General features: G+C 38.2%; 1 protein-coding gene across 1 annotated transcript in view; it reads right to left on the bottom strand.

Annotated features, from left to right (window-relative positions):
• Nucleotides 1-27,673, bottom strand: part of atp6v0a2b (ATPase H+ transporting V0 subunit a2b) — a 91,913-nt gene that overhangs the window by 52,242 nt on the left and 11,998 nt on the right. The window contains exons 7-13 of the mRNA XM_057831533.1: nt 19,210-19,292; nt 19,037-19,130; nt 16,076-16,288; nt 13,688-13,838; nt 10,442-10,581; nt 10,208-10,365; nt 10,005-10,095 (exon numbers count right to left, since the gene is read on the bottom strand). Coding sequence (XP_057687516.1) covers nt 10,005-10,095; nt 10,208-10,365; nt 10,442-10,581; nt 13,688-13,838; nt 16,076-16,288; nt 19,037-19,130; nt 19,210-19,292 — 930 coding nt within the window. The remainder of the gene's footprint in view (nt 1-10,004; nt 10,096-10,207; nt 10,366-10,441; nt 10,582-13,687; nt 13,839-16,075; nt 16,289-19,036; nt 19,131-19,209; nt 19,293-27,673) is intronic.

Consider the following 27,673-nt stretch of genomic DNA (forward strand, 5'->3'; position numbering starts at 1 on the left):
GAAAGAACAAGGTATTGTTATTGTGCAACTTTATTGTTCTTATTATTATTATTACCTTGGTCTTTCTGAAAGAAAGAACAAGGTTATGTTATTCTACAACTTTATTATTATTATTATTATGCAATGGTTTCTCCGCGTTTTTTCGGCGCGCCGCGCAGCCCGAACCGTACCACCGATCGGCACCGTTCAAGTATCGACACGACCGGAATTTTCGCGCGACGATGGGAATTTTTCAAACGACCCCGAAAATTTTTTCGTTCGCCCGTAAACGGCAATTTTCCGATTTTTTACAACTTTTTCAAAACGCTACTTGTCCTACAATTTTTGACCAAATCACATAATTTGGACATCAAAAATTCCGGGACGGTGGGGGGCATAAAGATTGTATACAGAATTTGGAAAAAATTTACGGTTCTCCGGATATTTGCCAAAAACTATCCCATTCATTTCCAATGGGAAAAGTTCCCATTCACTTTCAATAGTATTTCCAATGGACTTTACATTGCATTGATGCCATTGACGGCCATGCATGTCGAATCTATTGATGCCAATGTACTTGGATTCATTTGACTATATGGATGTCGATGCCATTGACGGCCATGGACGTCCAAAATTTTTCCCATTCATTTTCAATGGGGAAAAAACTAAATTTCCCCAAATCAACAGAAAATGACCAGATATTAATAGGACGTATACCCCAAACGTCCCCAACTCCATTGACGCTTATGGGGGGTGCTGCCATTGACGTCCATGGACGTCCAAAATTTTTCCCATTCATTTTCAATGGGGAAAAAACTAAATTTCCCCAAATCATCAGAAAATGACCAGTTATCAATAGTACGTCTCCCCCAAACGTTCCGAACTCCATTGATGCTTATAGGGGGTGCTGCCATTGACGTCCATGGACGTCCAAAAATTTTCCCATTCATTTTCAATGGGGAAAAAACTAAATTTCCCCAAATCAACAGAAAATGACCAGATATTAATAGGACGTATACCCCAAACGTCCCCAATTCCATTTACGCTTATGGAGGGTGATGCCATTGACGTTCATGGACGTCCAAACTTCCCATTCATTTCCAATGGCATTTCTTCATGTTTGTTCATTCTATTGATGCCAATGTACTTGGATTCCATTGACGCCTATGTAAGTTGATACCATTGACGTCCATGGACGTCCAAAATTTTTCCCATTCATTTTCAATGGGAATTTTTTTTTTTCCCCCAAAATCAACAAAAAATGACTAGATATCATTAGGACGTGTCCCCCAAATGTCCCCGATTGCATTGCCGCTTATGGAGGGTGATGCCATTGACGTCCATGGACGTCCAAAATTTCCATTCATTTCCAATGGCATTTCTTCATGTTTGTTCATTCTATTGATGCCAATGTACTTGGATTCCATTGACGCTTATGTAAGTTGATACCATTGACGTCCATGGACGTCCAAAATTTTTCCCATTCATTTTCAATGGGGATTTTTTTTTTTTTCCCAAATCAACAGAAAATGACTACATATCAATAGGACGTGTCCCCCAAACTTCCCCGATTCCATTAACAATTATGGAGGGTGCTGCCATTGACGGACATGGACGTCCAATTCTCCCAATCTTTTCTAATGGCTTTAACTTTGTTTAGTGCCAATGACTGGCATTATGGTCCATTCTATTGATAGACCTGAGTGGGGCTAAGATTTGTATCTCCACAGAGGAAAGACCAAGGTGTGTAATTTCTCCCGAAATTGCAGTTTCTAGTTACCTTGGTCTTTCTGAAGGAAAGAACAAGGTTATGTTGTTGTGCAACTTTATTGTACTTATTATTTATTCATCTTATTCTCCGCGTTTTTTTGAGCCAACGCACAGCCCAAACCGTAGCACCGATCGGCACAGTTCAAGTATCGGCACGACCGGAATTTTCGCGTGACGATGGGAATTTTTCAAACCGCCACGAAAAATTTTCCGTTCGCCCGTAAACGGCAATTTTCCGAAAAACAAAAAAAGTTTCAAAATGTATCTAGTCCTACAATTTTTGACCAAATCACATAATTTGGGCATCAAAAATTCCGGGACGGTGAGGGGCATAAAAGTTGTATACAGAATTTGGCAAAAATTTACGGTTCCCCGGAAATTTGCCAAAAACTTTCCTATTCATTTTGAATGGAAAAAAAACGCGCGCTTCACAGCCCGAACCGTTAGACCGATCGGCACCGTTCAAGTATCGGCACGACCGGAATTTTAGCGTGACACAGGAAACTTTACAAATGGCCCCGAAAATTTTTCCGTTCGTCCGTAAACGGCAATTTTCCGTGAAAAAAAAAAAACTTTCAAAATGTATCTAGTCCTACAATTTTTGACCAAATCACATAATTTGGCCATCAAAAATTCCGGGACGGTGAGGGGCATAAAAGTTGTATACAGAATTTGGAAAAAAATTACGCTTCCTCGGAAATTTGCCAAAAACTATCCCATTCATTTCGAATGGGAAAAGTTCCCATTCACTTCCAATGGGATTTCCAATGGAATTTACATTGCATTGATGCCATTGACGGCCATGCATGTCGAATCTACTGATGCCAATGTACTTGGATTCAATTGACTATATGGATGTCGATGCCATTGACGGCCATGGACGTCCAAAATTTTTCCCATTCATTTTCAATGGGGAAAAAACAAAATTTCCCCAAATCAACAGAAAATGACCAGATATCAATAGGACGTGTCCCCCAAACTTCCCCAATTCCATTGACGCTTATGAAGGGTGCCACCATTGACTTCCATGGACGTCCAAAAATTTTCCCATTCATTTTCAATGGGGAAAAAACTAAATTTCTCCAAATCAACAGAAAATGACCAGATATCAATAGGACGTATATCCCAAACGTCCCCAACTCCATTGACGCTTATGGAGGGTGCTGCCATTGACGTCCATGGACGTCCAAAATTTTTCCCATTCATTTTCAATGGGAAATTTTTTTTTTTCCCCATATCAACAGAAAATGACTAGATATCAATAGGACGTGTCCCCCAAATGTCCCCGATTGCATTGCTGCTTATGGAGGGTGATGCCATTGACGTCCAGGGACGTCCAAACTTCCCATTCATTTCCAATGGCATTTCTTCATGTTTGTTCATTCTTTTGATGCCAATGTACTTGGATTCCATTGACGCTTAAGTAAGTTGACACCATTGACGTCCATGGACGTCCAAAATTTTTCCCATTCATTTTCAATGGGAAATTTTTTTTTTCCCCCAAATCAACAGAAAATGACTAGATATCAATAGGACGTTTCCCCCAAAATGTGCCCGATTGCATTGCTGCTTATGGAGGGTGATGCCATTGACGTCCACGGACGTCCAAACTTCCCATTAATTTCCAATGGCATTTCTTCATGTTTGTTCATTCTATTGATGCCAATGTACTTGGATTCCATTGACGCTTATGTAAGTTGATACCATTGACGTCCATGGACGTCCAAAATTTTTCCCATTCATTTTCAATGGGAAATTTTTTTTTTCCCCAAATCAACAGAAAATGACTAGATATCATTAGGACGTGTCCCCCAAATGTCCCCGATTGCATTGCCGCTTATGGGGGGTGATGCCATTGACGTCCATGGACGTCCAAACTTCCCATTCATTTCCAAAGGCATTTCTTCATGTTTGTTCATTCTATTGATGCCAATGTACTTGGATTCCATTGACGCTTATGTAAGTTGATACCATTGACGTCCATGGACGTCAAAAATTTTTCCCATTCATTTTCAATGGGATTTTTTTTTTTTTTCCCAAATCAACAGAAAATGACTAGATATCATTAGGACGTGTCCCCCAAATGTCCCCGATTGCATTGCCGCTTATGGAGGGTGATGCCATTGACGTTCATGGACGTCCAAACTTCCCATTCATTTCCAATGGCATTTCTTCATGTTTGTTCATTTTATTGATGCCAATGTACTTGGATTCCATTGACGCTTATGTCAGTTGATACCATTGACGTCCATGGACGTCCAAAATTTTTCCCATTCATATTCAATGGGAATTTTTTTTTTTTCCCCAAATCAACAGAAAATGACTAGATATCATTAGGACGTGTCCCCCAAATGTCCCCGATTGCATTGCCGCTTATGGAGGGTGATGCCATTGACGTTCATGGACGTCCAAACTTCCCATTAATTCCAATGGCATTTCTTCATGTTTGTTCATTCTATTGATGCCAATGTACTTGGATTCCATTGACGCTTATGTAAGTTGATACCATTGACGTCCATGGACGTCCAAAATTTTTCCCATTCATTTTCAATGGGAATTTTTTTTTTTTTTCCCAAATCAACAGAAAATGACTAAATATCATTAGGACGTGTCCCCCAAATGTCCCTGATTGGATTGCCGCTTATGGAGGGTGATGCCATTGACGGCCATGGACGTCCAATTCTCCCAATCTTTTCTAATGGCTTTTACTTTGTTTAGTGCCATTGACTGGCATTATGGTCCATTCTATTGATAGACCTGAGTGGGGCTAAGATTTGTATCTCCACAGAGGAAAGACCAAGGTGTGTAATTTCTCCCGAAATTGCAGTTTCTAGTTATTATTATTATTATTCAATAATTCTCCGCGTTTTTTTGAGCCAACGCACAGCCCAAACCGTAGCACCGATCGGCACCGTTGAAGTATCGGCACGACCGGATTTTTCGCGTGACGATGGGAATTTTTCAAACCGCCACGAAAAATTTTCCGTTCGCCCGTAAACGGCAATTTTCCGAAAAATAAAAAAAGTTTCAAAATGTATCTAGTCCTACAATTTTTGACCAAATCACATAATTTGGGCATCAAAAATTCCGGGACGGTGAGGGGCATAAAAGTTGTATACAGAATTTGGCAAAAATTTACGGTTCCCCGGAAATTTGCCAAAAACTTTCCTATTCATTTTGAATGGAAAAAAAACGCGCGCTTCACAGCCCGAACCGTTAGACCGATCGGCACCGTTCAAGTATCGGCACGACCGGAATTTTCGCGTGACACAGGAAACTTTACAAATGGCCCCGAAAATTTTTCCGTTCGTCCGTAAACGGCAATTTTCCGTGAAAAAAAAAAAAGTTTCAAAATGTATCTAGTCCTACAATTTTTGACCAAATCACATAATTTGGGCATCAAAAATTCCGGGACGGTGAGGGCCATAAAAGTTGTATACAGAATTTGGAAAAAAATTACGCTTCCTCGGAAATTTGCCAAAAACTATCCCATTCATTTCGAATGGGAAAAGTCCCATTCACTTCCAATGGGATTTCCAATGGAATTTACATTGCATTGATGCCATTGACGGCCATGCATGTCAAATCTACTGATGCCAATGTACTTGGATTCAACTGATTATATAGATGTCGATGCCATTGACTGCCATGGACGTCCAAAATTTTTCCCATTCATTTTCAATGGGGAAAAAACAAAATTACCCCAAATCAACAGAAAATGACCAGATATCAATAGGACGTGTCCCCCAAACTTCCCCAATTCCATTGACGCTTATGAAGGGTGCCGCCATTGACTTACATGGACGTCCAAAATTTTTCCCATTCATTTTCAATGGGGAAAAAACTACATTTCTCCAAATCAACAGAAAATGACCAGATATCAATAGGACGTATATCCCAAACGTCCCCAATTCCATTGACGCTTATGGGGGGTGCTGCCATTGACGTCCATGGACGTCCAAAATTTTACCCATTCATTTTCAATGGGAAATTTTTTTTTTTCCCCAAATCAACAGAAAATGACTAGATATCAATAGGACCTGTCCCCCAAATGTCCCCGATTGCATTGCTACTTATGGAGGGTGATGCCATTGACGTCCAGGGACGTCCAAACTTCCCATTCATTTCCAATGGCATTTCTTCATGTTTGTTCATTCTTTTGATGCCAATGTACTTGGATTCCATTGACGGTTATGTAAGTTGATACCATTGACGTCCATGGACGTCCAAAATTTTTCCCATTCATTTTCAATGGGAATTTTTTTTTTTCCCCAAATCAACAGAAAATGACTAGATATCATTAGGACGTGTCCCCCAAATGTCCCCGATTGCATTACCGCTTATGGGGGGTGATGCCATTGACGTCCATGGACGTCCAAACTTCCCAATCATTTCCAAAGCCATTTCTTCATGTTTGTTCATTTTATTGATGCCAATGTACTTGGATTCCATTGACGCTTATGTAAGTTGATACCATTGACGTCCATGGACGTCCAAAATTTTTCCCATTCATTTTCAATGGGATTTTTTTTTTTTTTTCCCAAATCAACAGAAAATGACTAGATATCATTAGGACGTTTCCCCCAAATGTCCCCGATTGCATTGCCGCTTATGGAGGGTGATGCCATTGACGTTCATGGACGTCTAAACTTCCCATTCATTTCCAATGGCATTTCTTCATGTGTGTTCATTTTATTGATGCCAATGTACTTGGATTCCATTGACGCTTATGTAAGTTGATACCATTGACGTCCATGGACGTCCAAAATTTTTCCCATTCATTTTCAATGGGAAATTTTTTTTTTTCCCCAAATCAACAGAAAATGACTAGATATCAATAGGACCTGTCCCCCAAATGTCCCCGATTGCATTGCTACTTATGGAGGGTGATGCCATTGACGTCCAGGGACGTCCAAACTTCCCATTCATTTCCAATGGCATTTCTTCATGTTTGTTCATTCTTTTGATGCCAATGTACTTGGATTCCATTGACGGTTATGTAAGTTGATACCATTGACGTCCATGGACGTCCAAAATTTTTCCCATTCATTTTCAATGGGAATTTTTTTTTTTCCCCAAATCAACAGAAAATGACTAGATATCATTAGGACGTGTCCCCCAAATGTCCCCGATTGCATTACCGCTTATAGGGGGTGATGCCATTGACGTCCATGGACGTCCAAACTTCCCAATCATTTCCAAAGCCATTTCTTCATGTTTGTTCATTTTATTGATGCCAATGTACTTGGATTCCATTGACGCTTATGTAAGTTGATACCATTGACGTCCATGGACGTCCAAAATTTTTCCCATTCATTTTCAATGGGATTTTTTTTTTTTTTTCCCAAATCAACAGAAAATGACTAGATATCATTAGGACGTTTCCCCCAAATGTCCCCGATTGCATTGCCGCTTATGGAGGGTGATGCCATTGACGTTCATGGACGTCTAAACTTCCCATTCATTTCCAATGGCATTTCTTCATGTTTGTTCATTTTATTGATGCCAATGTACTTGGATTCCATTGACGCTTATGTAAGTTGATACCATTGACGTCCATGGACGTCCAAAATTTTTCCCATTCATTTTCAATGGGAATTTTTTTTTTTTCCCCAAATCAACAGAAAATGACTAGATATCATTAGGACGTGTCCCCCAAACTTCCCCGATTCCATTAACAATTATGAAAGGTGCCGCCATTGACGTCCATGGACGTCCAATTCTCCCATTCATTTCTAACGGCTTTTACTTTGTTTTTTGCCAATGACTGGCATTATGATCCATTCTATTGATAGACCTGAGTGGGGCTAAGATCTGTGTCTCCACAGAGGAAAGACCAAGGTGTGTAATTTCTCCCGAAATTGCAGTTTCTAGTTTTGAATTGCCATTACACTGACCTGCCACAAATGTAAAATGAGTCAGGTAGTGCTGCAACATAAAACTATCCATTGTAAACAGAATCAGTATAGCAGCATACACATTATTGCTCAAATCTGAAGATATCTAATTATCTACAAATACTTGAGAGTGGCTTTGACCTTTCACATTGTATTAAGTTAGTATAATATTATTTACCCACTGAATCCAATGATCATGCCGATGTAATCAATCATGTGGTGGCACCATTAGACCACGGAAAAAACGGAGATTAGATTGTTTTAATTTGATGGTTGAAAATATGTTTATCCTTGCATGATCGCGCACTAGAAGGCATTCATTCTCTTTGGACAGGACGATTGACACTTCACGTCTGTATATTTTTCCAGTTGTAATTTGATGATTTTTCGTGTATTAATGTGCAATAGCATTGTGCTGAGAAAAAATATACCAACTAAGATACACAAAGCATGTTAAACATTTGTACATGGTATATGAATGAATGAATGAATATAGATACAAAATAAGAATTTTTTTTTGGCAAAAAAACACCAAAAAAAGGTTCAGGACCTTGAGGGTTAGTCATACATAAATACGTAATTATTGGTCCGTTTTCTGTGCGAATTACCTAAATTTTCGGACTATTAGCAGCCACCCACCAAATATGACACGAAAATGACATTTGTTCATAGATAAGCTGCACTGGACTATAAGCCGCAACTGTCCTCACTGTATTATGGGTTATATACACTAAAAGATATTAACTGGTCAAACTTTATTTGACAGCGGCATCATAAGACTGTGTAAGACCAAATGAACCACAATGAAGCTTTGCAACCAATTGGTTCCAAGCTTCATGGTTAAAGAAGCGTCATCACTGCTCACTTAGGGGAGACAGTCAACTTCTGCTGCCACCTGCCGTCAACACTGTTGTCATCCAACATGCCTCCTAGCATACATTGCAGCGGTTCAGATGTATATATGAATCAAAATTCATGTTCTGTGCTAATTAACGCATTGGCCCGAATATAAGACGGCCCTGATTATAAGACGACCCTCTCTTTTTCAAGACTCAAGTTTGAAAAAATGACTTTTTGAACACCAAATTAATACATAAACCAATTACAGTGCATCCGAAACAAATGATTATAACATATATTTGAGAGAAAAAGCATGTTATTTTGCCTCATTCAAATTTAATATCTGAACATTTAAATATGTAAACTAAATTGCAATCACATTGTAAATGAATGGCTTCTGGTTTTTGAAATGTAAAAATAAACCAATCCATTGTGATAAAACAACAAAATTGCAATAACTGCATTAACCATCAAAGTGAAATCTAACTGTAACTGCAGTCTTGAAACAAATCTGAATAAGGAAAAACATTGCAATAAAATAATGCAAACTGGTTAAACTAGTAGCTGAGATCTGTCATGACAGAACATCGCTTCAATGATATCTGGTGCCATCTAGCGTCGTGAATGGGTATGTCTAGACCGCGAATATAAGACGAACCCCTCTTTTTCCGCCTTATTTCAATGCAAAAAACAGCGTCTTATATTCGGGCCAATACGGTATTTCTTCAGTTCCTGTTCCGGTTGTTTCATTAATTGCTAGCTATGGTATATGGCAACACTTTATTTGACAGTGGCACCATTAAACTGTCATAAGACCATCATGATTATGACATGTCACTGCCATGAGCATTAATGAATGCTTATGACAAATGTCATTTTGTGTCATTTGGCAAATTATCTCACTTTTGAACGGATGTAAAAGATCTGAGCTGGACATACGTAAATGGAATTGAGTGACATAATTTGCCAGATGATACTGAATGACATCTGTCATAAGCATTCATTCATGCCCATGATAGTGTCATGTCATAATGATGACGGTCTTATGGTAGTTTTATGAAGCCGCCGTCAAATTAAGTGTTACCTATTAACCCAAATAAATCAACAAATAAATCGCAATGGACTATAAACCACAGGATTCAAAATGAGGGGAAAAAGTAGCGGCTTATAGTCCGAAAATTACGGTATATGCCTTGCTCTGTTTAAATACACTTACTTTTAATTGTCTTGCATGCATTACTCATATACGTTTGACAGGGAAAGCCAATTGGCCAATTCCCAAAAGGGACCTCACTACTAAGTGGCGATAGGGACATCTTGAGGCGGATACGTGGTACTAATTTGCTAATTTGGCATATTTAATCCCATTAATACAGACTGCAAATCGATATAAGTAGGTCTATACTCTATTGTTTGTAGATAGCGATAACAACGATAGACAACTAAAATGCCAATATAAAGTTTTATATTGTTTTGGCAATATATTTCATGAAATCGTACAGCACTACTGTCACCTACTGGGTCAATTCCAACAGGATATGGTCCACTGAACACTCCAGTGACATTTGGATCCAGAGTAAGAAGGCCATTCCCTTTGACAACCGTGTCACTAATTGGAGAACATTGAACAACCATTATGAGTTAATAGCAGAATATTTAAAATTTTTCAACATATCATACAAGCTTTCCACAGTACGTTATTGCCTAAGTGAAACACCTACTTCCATGCCTTTGCTGTGAACATAGCCTTGACACTCCATCCTGAGCCAAAGATGTTAATGGACTTGGAGAAGCAATCATTGTATATCAGGCCGGTGTACACAGAGAAGAGGCCCATCATTAGGATGATGTACCGACCCTCAAAAAACGTGTTCCAGATCTGCATGTGACCACCGAATCACTTAATTACATGCCACTGTTATCTGGATGCTAGCACAGGTTTAAAAGCAACTTACCTCATTCCTGGTGTTCTTTAATTTGCGGTTATTTTCACACAACACCATCCAAAACGCAAAGGCAGCCATAAGAAGACCATGACCCATATCTCCAAACATCACGGCAAACAGAAAAGGGAATGTAATGATTGTAAAAGGAGCTACAAAAACAGGAAGGCAGAATTAGGAAGAACAGCAATACATGTAGTAATTGTAATACATCTTAAAAGGAACCATGGACAAAAAGACGTCATAGACTTCATGATATTTACGCGTCACATCGGTCAAACACTGCGCCACGCCTTCAAGTAGGGGGCCTGCCCACATCAAGATGAGTCACACACACGCACGCAGCGATCTAACGCCGGATTTAGGTTGAAAAAGAACGAAATCTGTACCGCATACAAACAGGAAGGATTGTCTCAGGAGTGATTTGTTCGAGGATTGAAGGTACCGTATTTTTTGGACTAAGTCGCACCAGCCAAAAAATGCGCAATGAAAAGGAAAAAAACATAAGTCGCACCGGAGTATAAATGGCATTTTTGGTGGAAATTTATTTGATAGAATCCAGCACCAAGAACAGACATGTCATCTTGAAAGGCAATTTGAAATAAAAATACAGTAGAGAACAACAGGCTGAATAAGTGTACGGTATGCTAACATGACATGACGCATAAACAACGAACTGAGAACCTGCCTGGTATGTTAATGTAACAGAGTTAATGAGATAACTATAGCATACAGAACATGCTAACAAGCAACAATTATACAATAATGTGTTAATAATTTCACACATAAGTCACTCCAGAGTATCAGACGCACCCCCTGCCAAACTATGAAAAAAATTGCAACTTATAGTCCGAAAAATACGGTAATTATTATATTTTTCGTAACATGCATGCATTTTGAAACGTGAAAAAAATCAATGGGAGAAATTAACTGCGACGGCATTGGTGTCATAGCTTGCAATATTTACGTAAAATAAATGCTAGCTGCCCTGTTTTTTGCTTTTAACCAAAAATCGAGACTGTTTTACGTCCGTATCTATAAAAAATTCAGGGATTTATGCATTTATTCACAAGAATTTTCAACATAAAAAGCTCTTTGTTTTAAGGCTGCCACCATATTGTCTAACAGACTAGCATCATTCTTTGACATATTTACGTAAAATAAATGCTAACTGCCTGTTTTTGGTTTTTTTGTTTTTCTTTTTGCTTTTAACCAAGAATCGAGACTGTTTTACATCCATACCTATAAAGAATTCAGGGATTAAAGCATTTATTCACAAGATGTTCAACGTAAATGGTGTTATACTTGTATTGCGCTTTTCTACCGCTAAAGTACTCAAAGCGCTTTACACTACATTGCCATCTACCTACTGGTGACACAGCACCAGGAGCAATGCGGGGTTCAGTATCTTGCTCAAGGATACTTAGGAGAGTTCATCAGTGTGGAGAATCAAACCCACAACCTCTGGGTTGGGGGACAACTACTGTACCACTGAGCCACGCCATCCCCAGCCACGCCACTCCCACCGTAAAAAGCTCTTTGTTGTGGTAAGGCGGCGCCACAGTGACTTAAAGACTAGCATCACATTCGACATATTTACGTAATATAAATGCTAAGTGCCCGTTTTTTTTTGTTTTGTTTTTGTTGCTTTTAACCAAGAATTGACAGTTTTACATCCATATCTATAAAGAATTCAAGGATTTAAGCATGTATTCACAAGAATTTTCAACATAAAAAGCTCTCTGTCTGCGTTTCCACTCGGTCAGCTTTGACGGAGCTAGGCCCCCAATTAATTGGCCCCACGCCATGACTTTAATGAGATATTATCGCATACTTACCTTGTTTCGATCCAAAAACTCCATGTATCATGTATCACTAAGTGTCAAGACACAGCTGTGAATGGCCACAGCTGGATTTTTGGGGGGATTTTATGAGTGAAACATGGTAATATAACAAAGGTCGTGATGCAGAAATCGCAGACATCAAGGAGTGGTCGAGATTTTCTTTTTCATATATTTATCCTGTTAAATGTTTTTTTTTTTCCCTCAATTTTTCTTTCGATTTCGATTATTTATCATCTAACATATCGGAGAAAATGCGACAGTAACAAAAAAAAATACAATCAAGCGATAGTTATAAGGTAGATATCCGTGACTTTTTTACAGACCCCATTTTTTCATTTGTTTAAAAGTTTAAAATATGCGAGTGAATAATTTTTTAAAGTCATTTTTAGGGCTGTCAAAATTATCGCGTTAACGGGCGGTACTGAATTTTTTCAATTAATCACGTTAAAATATTTGACGCAATTAACGCACATGACCCGCTCAAACAGATTAAAATGACAGCAGCAGTGCAATGTCCACTTGTTACTTGTGTTTTTTGGAGTTTATCGCCCTCTGCTGGCGCTTGGGTGCGACTGATTTTATGGGCTTCAGCACCCATGAACATTGTGTAATTATTGTCATCAACAATGACGGGCTACTAGTTTATTTTTTGATTGAAAATTTTACAAATTTTATTAAAACAAAAACATTAAGAGGGTTTTTAATATAAAATTTCTATAACTTGTACTAACATTTATCTTTTTAGAACTACAAGTCTTTCTATCCATGGAGCGCTTTAACAGAATGTCAATAATGTTAATGCCATCTTGTTGATTTATTGTTATAATAAACAAATACAGAACTTATGTACCGTACGTTGAATGTATATATCCATCTTGTGTCTTATCTTTCCATTCCAACAATAATTTACAGAAAAATATGGCATATTTTAGAGATGGTTTGAATTGCGATTAATTACGACGAATTAATTTTTAGCTGTAATTAACTCGATTAAAAATTTTAATCGTTTGACAGCCCTAGTCATTTTTTTAAACAAAATATTAGACATCAATTAATGATTCTGAGCTAAAAATGACATTTTGAGTAATAAATTACCTTAGCTTTATGGCTGGGTTAAAACAAACGGGGTTGCGCGATGTCTGTAAACGGCGGTTTTCAGAGTAAAACGGACAAATTAAAAATAGTTTGGGAGCTTAATGCGCCATGAATCTGCTATGGCAGCATATAGACATATTGTTCAATCAAACACAACAGTTGTTTTGGCTTAAAATACAGCAGTTTCTTTTAAAGAGGAGTACAAGAGCAGAAACTGCTTTTTCAGTCTTTTCTGTGTTTTACGCCATAAATGTTTATATATAAAAATTGGTACCAAAAAAAAAAAAAAAAAAAAAAAAATCAATAGGTACCCACTTACCAGGATTGACTTCTCTGTATGTCCCCACTCCATAGGCATCCACAATGTTCTGGAAGCCAACAGTGAACTTATTGGACCTTATCAGTGTTGGTGGGGTTTCATTTGTGGGTATGCGATTAACAAAAGAAGGCACTGTTGAGCCGCCTTTTCTCTGTCAAACAAAACACGTCACGCGCTTAAGGTACATATATCAGATTTTTTCTGAATGCAGGTTATACATTCTTTTTAAAGATAAATTCTGAAAACATACAAACATGTAAACACAATTGTTAAGATACAGGACTCTATTTATTTAGATTGAGCATTTTTGGTTGCATTTTAAGAGACAATAGTAATGTCTCATAAATTGTTCCCGATATGCGCCATTATTGTCAATTTTTTTAACCAATTCAACCACTAATGTAGTGACATTAGATCCTTATATATCACCCATTCAAATGGAATTAATTGGTATTTTTAAATAAAACACAAACTATATTAAAACAATAAATATTACGAAAAACACACACAATGCAGTCATTTGAAAGCTAGCTAAGTACAGAATATGTAATAGGTGAAAAACCCAATGCCATTTTGGTTTTCTGCCAATTAGAGCCCATCAAAAGTGTTCATTGGATCCAAAATGATTGTCATCTTGTCCTGCAAAGTGCACGTTCGCGAATTTGAAGCCAAATTATTAATTGCCAATCAGATTTTTTATCATGAGTGTCATTTTAAAGCTATTTTTATTGTTGAATATGAAGTATTTGAGATTAACTCCTGAAAGCTTTATTTACATGTTTAACATGATGTGCTTTTATTTTGACATGTTAATTGGAAGTACGTTCGCCAAGCCGCTAACCGTAAGCTTTACACTACGTAAAAAAAAAAAAGTGCACTTCTCTTTTCGTCATGCATGTGGTGTCAGTAATCTTGCAAATGCTGTAAACCAGCGAGTTTCTATGTTTGAAGTGTCACCTTTTAACCGCAATTTTGCATTTTGGAGAAGTCTGCCAGTGTTTTATAGCAGGCTAAAGTGGTTTACATTGTGTTTTTTCTGTTAGCTTCAATGTAGCAATGCTAACGTTTTACCCTGTTTAATATAGATGTGTTTCCTTATTTTATATGTCTGAACTTTAATGCTACGACGTCTTGATGACCAATAAACATCTGTGAAAGGAACATGTTAGCATAGCGTACGCGTTAGCATTTAGCGAGGTGAGTGTCATCTTAAACTCTTGGAAAACTTTTTAACATACAGTTCGTGGCATCCATGTAAGTTCAATTAATTGATTTTTTTTTTTCCTGCTGAGTGTATATTATCACAAACATGGTGATGTCCTTGTAGCCTTTACAATTATGTGCTCGTCCGTCAATGTTCATTCTAAAATGTTGCTACCCTTTTATTTACTTATTTAATCATGTACTAAAACTTTTGAAGTTTACAGACGAAAACATTTTGAGTACCGTATTTTTTGGACTATACGTCGCACTGAGTGTAAGTCTCACCAGCAAAAAATTCCCAACGAAGAGGAAAAAAACATACAAGTCGCACCGGAGTATAAATCCCATTTTTGGTAGAAATTTATTTGATAGAATCCAGCACCAAGAACAGACATGTCATCTTGAAAGGCAATTTAGAATAAAAATACAATAGAGAACAACAGGCTGAATAGGTGTACGCTATGCTAACATTACATGACGCTAAAGGTTAGATCGGACCAAAATCCAGCCTGACCCGGCCCGATCAATCAAGTTGATTTGCAGGCCAGAGCCTGAAAAAACCCCAAATTTTATGTTTTTATTTGTACGCGCGAGCCCCCCCCCCCCACCCCCCCCACCCAAAAACCCCCGAAATTTTACGTTTTATTTGTGAGGACTTAGGAGAAGGAATGCGGGGATGCGATGCGTGGTTGCATTTTGTGTGATCACGTTTGTGACATTGCCTGTGCATATATGCATAATTTTTTTAACAAATTCTCCCAGTTTAGCAAGACTGTTAGATGGACATTCAATAAACATTTAAATCTTTTAAATCTTTTCTATTTGTGTGTCTTTTCTAACAGGCGGATAGTGGATTTGACACTTATTTTAATCACTTCGAGTTGGCAGACAAAAAAACGCATGTTTCTAGTGCAAAAAATACGGTAATGGTCGACTTAAACCTGACGAAATTTGTCTGAGTTTTCATCGACTAAAACTGGACGAACACATTTTGAAATGACTAAAATATGACTAAGACAAATAAGTATTTTCATCCAAAGGACTAAAACTAAGACGGAAACTAAAAGGGCTACCAAAAACAACACTGCACAAAAGACAAATTTAATGTGAGTTCTATGACCTTCCTAATTTCACAAACTCAATACAAATTGACCTATAGACTGTAGTAGTTTAGGGTGTCTTTACCGATCCATCTTCAAGTGCTCTTCTCAGGGTGGGAAGCTCATCGACAGGACACCAGACTTCAGCAATCAGACACTTGTTGGTGACGTCAAAACTACACTGATTGAGAATGTAGTAGATAGCTTTCATCTTTTTGACCTGCACGACCCATGTGTAGACCGATTCTGAGGCCTTCATCAGGACCTGTTTCAAGTAATCTTCAGTTCTATGAAGTACCTGCAAAAAAAAAAAAAAACAACAACAACAATCAACCAGGCCTCGAGAGTTGTTTCATGGCATTACCTGCAAATACAGTTTGGATTTTAATGACACACCAATTTCTGCACAAGGTAGATCATTCCAACTACAGAAGAAACGTGCATATTTATATTAGGGCTGTCAAAATTATCGCGTTAACGGGCAGTAATTAATTTAAATTAATCACGTTAAAATATTTGACGCAATTAACGCATTTGCCCTGCTCAAACAGATTAAAATGACAGTACAGAGTAATGTGCGCTTGTTACTTGTTTTTTGGTGTTTGGCGCCCTCTGCTGGCGCTTGGGTCCAACTGATTTTATGGGTTAGTACCATGTGTGAGCATGGTGTAATTATTGACATAAACAATGGCGAGCTACTAGTTTATTTTTTTATTGAAAATGTTACAAATTTTAATAAAACGGAAACATTAAGAGGTGTTTTGATATGAAATTTCTATAACTTGTACTAACATTTAACTTTTAAGAACTACAAGTCTTTCTATCCATGGTTCGCTTTAAGAGAATGTTAATAATGTTAATGCCATCTTGTTGATTTATTGTTATAATAAACAAATAAGGTACTTATATACCGTATGTTGAATGTATATATCCGTCTTGTGTCTTATCTTGCCATTCCAACAATAATTTACAGAAAAATATGGCATATTTTATAGATGGTTTAAATTGCGATTAATTACGGTTAATTAATTTTTAAGCTGTAATTAACTCGATTAAAAATTTTAATTGTTTGACAGCCCTTATTTATATATATATATTTTTAAATTACAGCATATTTTTATATTTTTTAATGAGGGCTTTTATATCTCCCGAGTCCCCCCCTCCATCAGACGCAAATTTATAGGAAAATCATATCATTTTTTTGTGCTGCTATTGTTTTTGAGATATTAACAATTATTGTATAGGTCAATCTGAGGTCAACCAGCCCCCCATTTGATTCAAAATGGCTAAAAATTGTGTCAATCGTTTGTGCTGCCTTTGTGCTGGTTTATTCTGTAAAAATTTCCATTTGTGCCGCTATCGTTTTATAGATATTAAGATATTAATTTCACCATTTTGCAGTAGGTAGGGGGCTTGAGATATTAATTTCGAGTGTTGACGTGACTGGAATGGACCCAAAGGGGTGCCATTCGTTTGTGCTACTTTTAAGCTAGTTGTTGGGACACCCATCTGTTATTGAGAGAGTTGTTACGCTCCGTCAGCCATTGGAGTTAGAAGACGGAATCACTCAAAATTAATATCTCAAAAACGATAGCAACACAAATTTTTTACAGCAGAAAGGATTGACACCATTTTTAGCATTTTTCAATCAAAATGGGGGGCTAATTGACCTCAGATTGACATATTAACGAATTTTTATTATCTCAAAAACGATAGCAACCCAAATGCAATTTTTTTTTCAGCACAAAACAGCATAAACAGATGACATAATTTTTCAATAAACTTGCGTTTGATGGGGACTCAACTTCATGAAGGAGGCTTTTGTCCCCAAAAATACTTTTAGTTGGTGTCAATATTTCAGATTTTTGCAACACATGGTCGGGCCGGGTCCATATGCCATGAATGAATTTGGAACTAAAGACAAACATCTAGAAGGGACAGAGTTCAAATAGGTGTACTGCGCTTGGTAAAAAAAAATGCTAGTCGGGATCTCATGGTGATCATGTGCTACTTGGAGTGAAAGCAATTGGATTTTTCAGTCACACTGGCTTAAAGCTAGCAAACGATTCACGAAGCAGTGACCCCATCCAGAAACACTAACTCAGAGGAAATTGGTTAATCATTCAAAAGAGCCTCTTTGTGGCTCTTTTTCTGTCTATACTGGCATGTGGGGAAGATGTGATGTTCATGCATGGGCCCTCTTAATGTGCTCGTGGTCTGGGCACAGTTATCATCAAGGGACCACACTGAACATGGTTTCAAGGAAAGAAGAAAGGGGTATTTATTTCAATAGCTACATTGAATTTGCCTTTAATTATGTCATTAATGTATTCAAAAGTAATTGCACTTTGAATTGAAAAGAATATGTGTATATTTACCGTAATTTTTGGACAATAAGCCGCTACTTCTTTCCCCTCAATTTGAATCCTGCGGCTTATCGTCCAGTAATTACGACATGACACTGTCATGGGCATTAATGAATGTTTATGACAGATGTCATTACATGTCACTTGGCAAATTATGTCACTAACTCAATTTATGTCCAGCTCAGATCTTTTACATCCATTCATAAGTGAGATAATTTGCCAAATGACACAAAATGGCCTCTGTCATAAGCAGTCATCAATGCTAAAGGCAGTGTCATGTCATAAGTATGATGTTCTTATGACAGTCTTATGGCGCCAGAGTCAGATAGAGTGTTACCAAATACCATAACTTGCAATTAATGAAACAACTAGAACAGTAACTGAAGAAATAAGTAGCACAGAACATGTATTTTGATTCTTTTTTACATCTGTAGTGCTGCAACGCATGCTAGGAAGCATGTTGGACAACAACAGTGTTGACAGCAGGTGGCAGCAGAGGTTGACTGTCTCCCCCAAGGTAGCAGTGATAGCCAAATGAAAATTCTTGAAGCAACTATCGCCGACTTGTAGTCCGAAAAATACGGTAATGCTCTTCCAATTAATATTCATTGGTCAATGACAAACTCTTCTGTGTTGTGTCAATAATGTAACTAGTGCTTGAAAACAAAATGGAGACATACAGTATGCAGGTCCTGAATGCGAGTATTTAGTCCTTGCACAACGCTGTTCCTCTCCTCATTGCTATTGGGATAAGGATACACATGGCAGTGGTAACTAGAGCAGAAAGCAAAACAGGTATGACTTGAAAGTGGACCTTTCTGGAGGAAAACATTGTAGTTGTGTGCAGTATTACCAGTCACAAATCTTCTTTACTTTATGGCCAATCTGTTCTCCCCAGTAGGAGATGAGGAACACCACACTTTTTGTGGGCTCACCCTATAAAAAAATGGGGGAAAAAAATTTCATTAAGAAAATCAGCACAGCAAGGATTAAGAACAAATTAGTTCTGCAACAATTAATCGATCAACTTGAGTAATTCGATTAGAAAAAAGGCTTCGAATCAAATTTTTCTGCTTCGAGGATTCGTTTTAATTACAATGGCGTTGTAATGGTTTGTTTTGAAAGTGTTTGCATTTAGTTTTATTTAGGGCTGTCAAAATTATCGCGTTAACGGGCGGTAATTAATTTTTTAAAATTAATCACGTTAAAATATCTGACGCAATTAACGCACAAATGCCCCGCTCAAACAGATTGAAATGACTGCACAGTGAAATGTGTACTTGTTGTGTTTTTTTGGAGTTTTGTCGCCCTCTGCTGGCGCCTGGGTGCGGAGCATTGTGTAAGTAATTATAGACATCAACAATGGTGGGCTACTAGTTTATTTTTTGATTGAAAATTTTACAGATTTTATTAAAACGAAAACATTAAGAGGGGTTTTAATGTAAAATTTCTATAACTTGTACAAACATTTATCTTTTAAGAACTACAAGTCTTTCTATCCATGGATCGCTTTAACAGAATGTTAATAATGGTAATGCCATCTTGTTGTGATTTATTGTTATAATAAACAAATATAGTACTTATGTAAAGTATGTTGAATGTATATACCCATATTGTGTCTTATCTTTCCATTCCAACAAGAAAATATATACAGAAAAACAGAAAACAGAAAAATATGGCATATTTTATAGATGGTTTGACATGCGATTAATTAATTTTTAAGCTGTAATTAACTCGATTAAAAATTTTAATCGTTTGACACCCCTAGTTTTATTGATTTGGGTGGATACACAGCCTTTTAGTGGCAACAGTGAATATGACTTAACTCACTGAACACGGCTGAATCCAACTGCTCCCTGTTAAGACCAACATAACGTAAGATTTTGTTGAGCTAATGTTTTTCTATGCATTTGTAGTTTAGTTTATAGGTATATTTAGCAATTTTTTGTGGGAATATGTATTTAAATGATTTGTTAAGAGCATTGTTAAAAATGTTAGCATTTTATAGCAGTTAAGCTAGTGGAGTTTTGCTATGCAAACCAGCCAATTGTTTTGTTGTACAGAATTTAGATACTCATTTATTATTATTTTTAATACCGTTTGAGGCTAAGCTCAGGTACTTTGTTTTCAAATACACTGCTGGCCAAAAGTATTGGCACCCCTGCAATTCTGTCAGATAATGCACAATTTCTCCCAGATACGGATTGCAATTTTGGTAGTAATATCTTCATTTATTTCGCTTGCAATGAAAAAACACAAAAGAAAATGGAAAAAAAAAATGAAACTATTATCATTTTACACACAACTCCAAAAGTATTAGCACCCTTTAAAAATCATGTGATGCGTCTCTAATTTGTGTAAATAACAGCACCTGTTACTTACCTGTGGCACATAACATGTGGTGGCAATAACTAAATCACACGTGCAGCCAGTCAAAATGGATTAAAGTTGACTCAACCTCTGTCCTTGTTTGTACCACATTGAGCATGGAAGAAAGAAAGAAGACCAAAGAACTGTCTGAGGACTTTCGAAAGCAATCTCAAGGCTACAAGTCCATCTCCACAGACATGAATGTTTCTGTGTCTACCCTGTGCAGTGTCATCAATAAGTGACCATGGCACTGTGGCTAACCTTCCTAGATGTGGACGGAAAAGAAAAATTGACGAGGGATTTCAACGAGAGATTGTGCAGGTGGTGGATAAAGAACCTTGACTAACATCCAAACAAGTTCAAGCAGTCTGAGGGTAAAACAATGTCAACCCGTACTATCCGTCGGCATTTGAATGGAAAGGGACTCTATGGTAGGATACCCAGGAAGACCCCACTTCTGACCCAAAGACATAAAAAAAGCCAGCCTGAGTTTGCCAAAACATACCTGAGAAAGCCAAAAACCTTTTGGAAGAATGTTCTCTGGTCAGATGAGAAAAAAGTAGAGCTTTTTGGGAAAAGGCATCAACATAGAGTTTACAGGGGGAAAAAAACGAGGCCTTCAAAGAAAGGAACACGGTCCCCACAGTGAAACATGGCGGAGGTTCCCTGATGTTTTGGGGTTGCTTTGCTACCTCTGGCACTGGACTGCTTGACCGTGTGCACGGCATTATGAAGTCTGAAGACGACCAACACATTTTGCAGCATATTGTAGGGCCCAGTGTGAGAAAGCTGGGTCTCCCTCAGATGTCATCGGTCTTCCAGGAGGCCAATGACCCAAAACACATTTCTAAAAGCACTAGAAAATGGTTTGCTCTGGAGACTTCTAAAGTGGCCAGCAATGAGTCCAGACCTGAATCCAATAGAACACCTGTGGAGAGATCTGAAAATGGCACCCTTCAAATCTCAGAGACCTGGAGAAGTTGTCAAAAGAAGAATGGTCTCAAATTCCAGCAGAGCATTGTAAGAAACTCATTGATGGATACTGGAAGCGGTTGTTCGCAGTTATTTTGTCTAAAGGTTGTGCCACCAAGTATTACGGTGAGTATTGGAGTTTTATGTAAAATGATAATGATTTTTTTTTTTTTATTCATTTTCTTTTGTATTTTTTTCATTGCAAGCAAAATAAATGAAGATATCACTACCAAAACATTTGTAATTCCAATCATTTTCTGGGAGCAATTGAGCATTATCTGACAGAATTGCAGGGGTGCCAATACTTTTGGCCAGCAGTTTAAAAGCACAATTCTGCATCGTTTGAAGAAACACCAGTGAATTTTATTTTGTATTTGCATTTAATGCTCTTCAGAATGTGCAATCTTACCAAGCCTGAGATACCAACCCCGAAGCCTCAGAACTGTGAAATAGATGTATTAACCACATTTCCAACGTCCTGTCCAAAGTAATCTTCATCCCCCCCAAAATTGCATTATGATAAAAACATGGTGTATTTCCTACTTTTGTCCCAACGGTTTTTGTCCCTACTTGCCCAAAGCAAACTGTGGCAAACCCAATAGACACATAAGAAAATAAAATCAGTAACCGGATGTTGCCTAAATTATATCATTTGTTCCAATCTAATTGAGGATATTGCAGCGTATAACAGTGTTCAGAGTAGGGCTGCAGCTATCGAATATTTTAGTAATCGAGTAATCGACTGAAAATTATATCGATTAATCGAGTAATCGGATAAAACAAATATATTTTTGGGTGAAGAGAAATTATAAATATACATGAGAAAACAAGACATTTCATCTAATCTTGAACCATTTTCAGTCAATCAATGTCTTTATTTTCGATGTATATTGTTGAAAACAGCCAACAATTGCATCTCAGATGTAACTAGAAAAAAAAAAAAGACTAATTCACTGCTTTCACTCAAAAAACCTTTAGATTAAAAAAACATAAAATAAAAATTTAAAAAAAAAAAAAAAAATATATATATATATATATATATATATATACCTAAAAATGCTGTTACGCTTGATAACACACATCACTTAAAAGTTAGGATTTTTTTCCCACGTGTTTCCATTGAATTTCTATTTGTGACAAGCCATTTTTAAGTTCTAGTTAAGTTTTAAGTTAGTCTAAACTGTATGTCCTGATAGGATTTTGAGTTTTTGCAGTGTTCAAAATAAATGTATGATACAGGCTGTATTGGAGCACATTAGGGACCAGTGCTACTTGGTGTTTTATCCAGCAATGACTACTGAGCTAAAATTGATAGTTAGCATTATTGAGTTTTTATTTTACACCCTCATCACTCCACATCGCTATGTTATGTTAAAGCCTGTATGTAAAACACGTTAGCCAAGCATCGACAGTGGTCATAATTAATAGAAACCTAGCCCTCCGCAGGGCTAACGTTACGTTAATCTTATTTATTTGCGCTTAGCGCTCTTTATTAGCGCTTAGCGCTCTACTGCTTTAAGATGGCGGCTGTTTAGGATGGCGGCTGTTTACTAACGCTGCCCAGACGCGGCCGAGTTTGTCATTTCGCATCTCGTTCAACATACATGTGATCTCTATGAGACTCATCAGACACTACCTGCTACCAACTAGCATCGTGCGGGCTAGTATTTAGCAACGTCGGCGTCGTTTGTAGCGGCTGTCGGCTGCAGTAAGTTTTTTTTCTCTTCTTCTTCTTCCTCTACGTACGTGACATCAGCGCGTCCCGCATTAAAAGTAGTCCGAGCAAAACGTGATGCTTAGAGCTGTCAAAATAAACGATTACTCGAGGTGAATAAAACGACTCGGATCAGTTTTTAAACTCGAGTTACTCGAGTTGCTCGAGTATTCGTTTCAGCTCTAGTTCAGAGCTTGAGAATTTTATCAGATGAAAATCTGAAGGCCAGCGGTTAACAAGTACCACTTTTAAAGAGTATGAAAACACCTGGGGAAATGCTAATATGCCATCATTTATCCAAAAACGCTTGCCTTTTGGATTCATATCATGCCACTTCGTGTACCGTAATTTCCGGACTACAAGCCGCTACTTTTTTCCCTAATTTTGGGTCCTGGGCGTGTGCAATGATGCAGCCAATTTGTGTATTCTTCTGACGGCCGCCAGGGGCGCTCGAGCATGGAATGAGGGAGTGAGACACGTGGAATATATGTGTCGAGGAAGATGCTAGTTTGCACAACTACCGGCAGTTTAACTGTGCATTGTGCATGAATAGAGGTGGCGGACCCTCATCTTTGTGCATGAGTAGAATTGGCAGACCTGCATCATGGAAAATGCTAGAAGAAATTAAATTGGCCATCGGAGTTGTATAAGAAGCTTTGATGACGAGCGGCGAGAGAACGTTTGCCATGACTCGCCGCATGCGAAGAGCACCTTTTGCACAGGTTTGCCGGGGGAGCCTGGCAGCGTGAAGCGCTGTGAAAGAGTCCGCCATCACCAATGGGTTTCGAGAGGCCAGTCTGCTGCGTGACGAGGCGAGGAGGACGGCACAGGCTGGGAGTGAATATGCCTAATTATAGGAGACATTGAAGGCGATGGCGAAAGAGAGACTGAGTAGGTGCGTGGCGAAGTGCATCTGAGCGTCTTCATATCCGACACTGAGGGTGAAGACTTCCATGGTTTGAATGCACAGGAGCATGATGAAGATTGGTAACAAAGACTTTTATGTTTTTATTAACCAGCACAATTAGAGCTGCACAGCCATGCTGATGCTATGTAACGTCCGTGCCGCTGCTATATAACTGCCGTGTTTGCCGGCACTGTTTGGAACGAAAAGTTAAGGTGTGTTATTAAAAGTTTGAAAACTGTATTTCTTTTTCAGTGTCTCTTGTGGGCACATGCGGCTTATAGGCAGGAGAGGCTTATGTAAGTACAAAATGGGTTTTCCTTTAAAAATGTACTGGGTGAGGCTTGTAATCAGGGGCGCCCAATAGTCCAGAAATTACGGTAATTACACACATCGCAACACCAAGAAAATGCTAGAAATTTGGATCGATTGTCAAGCTAAAACGACTGGCGCCCGAGATCGCCTAAACTAGCAGATTGTGTGCAAAACAACGTCACAACTAGGAAACACCCGGCTCAGTGCTTGGGTCCTGAAAAAGTACTGAATGGCGGCGATGATGACGGACAATTTTGTTTCTAGTTGCAGCGACGAATCCGACATAACGAACGTTCTTCTCATAGTGACGAGGAGAGTTATGAACCTTCTTTGGTGTTTTGGGTTATCAATTTGAGCCCAAACGAAAGCCAATGCAGCCTAATGAAACGATCATTGACGGGAGCAATCCAGATCGTGTGGGTAACACTGAATGGTTTGTTTTGCATTTCTTTTTGTGAAGCTGATACACCGTGACCGCAAAAATAAAGTAATATATACAGTGACTTGCAAAAATATTCGGCCCCCTTGAATCTTGTAACCTTTCGCCACATTTCAGGCTTCAAACATGAAGATATGAAATTAAATTTTTTTGTCAAGAATCAACAACAAGTGGGACACAATCGTGAAGTGGAACAACATTTATTGGATAATTTAAACTTTTTTAACAAATAAAAAACTGAAAAATGGGGCGTGCAATATTATTCGGCCCCTTTACTTTCAGTGCAGCAAACTCACTCTAGAAGTTCAGTGAGGATCTCTGAATGATCCAATGTTGTCCTAAATGACCGATGATGATAAATAGAATCCACCTGTGTGTAATCAAGTCTCCGTATAAATGCACCTGCTCTGTGATAGTCTGAGACTTCTGTTTAAAGTGCAGAGAGCATTATGAAAACCAAGGAACACACCAGGCAGGTCCGAGATACTGTTGTGGAGAAGTTTAAAGCCGGATTTGGATACAAAAAGATTTCCCAAGCTTTAAACATTTCAAGGAGCACTGTGCAAGCCATCATATTGAAATGGAAGGAGCATCAGACCACTGCAAATCTACCAAGACCCGGCCGTCCTTCCAAACTTTCTTGTCAAACAAGGAGAAAACTGATCAGAGATGCAGCCAAGAGGCCCATGATCACTCTGGATGAACTGCAGAGATCTACAGCTGAGGTGGGAGAGTCTGTCCATAGGACAACAATCAGTCGTACACTGTACAAATCTGGCCTTTATGGAAGAGTGGCAAGAAGAAAGCCATTTCTCAAAGATATCCATAAAAAGTCTCGTTTAAAGTTTGCCACAAGCCACATGGGAGACACTCCAAACATGTGGAAGAAGGTGCTCTGGTCAGATGAAACCAAAATTGAACTTTTGGGCCACAATGCAAAACGATATGTTTGGCGTAAAAGCAACACAGCTCATCACCCTGAACACACCATCCCCACTGTCAAACATGGTGGTGGCAGCATCATGGTTTGGGCCTGCTTTTCTTCAGCAGGGACAGGGAAGATGGTTAAAATTGACGGGAAGATGGATGCAGCCAAATACAGGAACATTCTGGAAGAAAACCTGTTGGTATCTGCACAAGACCTGAGACTGGGACGGAGATTTATCTTCCAACAGAACAATGATCCAAAACATAAAGCCAAATCTACAATGGAATGGTTCAAAAATAAACGTATCCAGGTGTTAGAATGGCCAAGTCAAAGTCCAGACCTGAATCCAATGGAGAATCTGCGGAAAGAGCTGAAGACTGCTGTTCACACTCTTAATCCAATCTCACTGAGCTCGAGCTGTTTTGCAAGGAAGAATGGGCAAGAATGTCAGTCTCTCGATGTGCAAAACTGATAGAAACATACCCCAAGCGACTTGCAGCTGTAATTGGAGCAAAAGGTGGCGCTACAAAGTATTAACGCAAGGGGGCCGAATAATATTGCACGCCCCACTTTTCAGTTTTTTATTTGTTAAAAAAAGTTTAAATTATTCAATAAATTTTGTTCCACTTCACGATTGTGTCCCACTTGTTGTTGATTCTTGACAAAAAATTAAAATTTTATATCTTTATGTCTGAAGCCTGAAATGTGGCGCAAGGTTCAAGGGGGCCGAATACTTTTGCAAGGCACTGTAGAATAATCATCATTTATTGTGCTATCATAGGTTTTCGCTCTGCCAACAGACACAAATATGAATGGGATTAAGGATTTCTTGTATATATTTTACGAGCGATAATTTATACTAGAGATGCACGATAATATCAGTCACCGATAATTATCGGCCGATAATGGCAATTATGACGTCACACAGATAATCCAGATGAAACGAAATTCAACCGATAATGCCAATCCGATAATTATATACTTGATTTAGCCTACAAACGTGCGCAATCAACAGTTTTGTCCAATTTTGCTACTTTTAACAAGGTGTTTTTGCAGTGTAGTAATGTGATATATGTTAGGAATGGCTTACTTTTAAAGGCATTTTTGTGCAACTTGGGTGTTTACTCTCGAAGTAATTGTTGCCAAAATCTTACCATTACACAATGTCATTGCCATTGTTTGGATGTTGGAATTTATTACTTGTTCACATTTGTAGTGGAAAAAAATAGCACTAATTGCACAGTAACATTTGATCTTTGTATACTTTAAAATTTTACATACATATTTGAATAGAATTATCGGCGTGACATTATCGGTTATCGGGTGGAAGGGGCAGGAAATTATCGGTTATCGAAAGCGGTTGAGAACTGTATTATCGTGCATCACTAATTTATACATGTGTCCAGTCCTATATCCAATGCGTGAGTGATGTTTTTTTATTATAAAAGAGTATTCACTCTGGCCATTCCGAGCTTGGCTGCTCCCCTCCTTTGCTTTGCCTGGGGTGGTCTCATCAGTACCAGTCATCGTCCTCTTTCTTGATATCTCGGGACATTTAGGTGGCTGCGCGTGTATGGTGGGCACCGCATCTGCTTTTAGCAGCAATTTCATAGCAAAACCTGATATAATTTGTCCATAGTTCGAATAGCTTTCAGGTGTAAAATGCACACCACCC

The sequence above is a fragment of the Corythoichthys intestinalis genome, chromosome 3 (genome assembly GCF_030265065.1).
Source record: "Corythoichthys intestinalis isolate RoL2023-P3 chromosome 3, ASM3026506v1, whole genome shotgun sequence".
NCBI lineage: Eukaryota > Metazoa > Chordata > Actinopteri > Syngnathiformes > Syngnathidae > Corythoichthys > Corythoichthys intestinalis.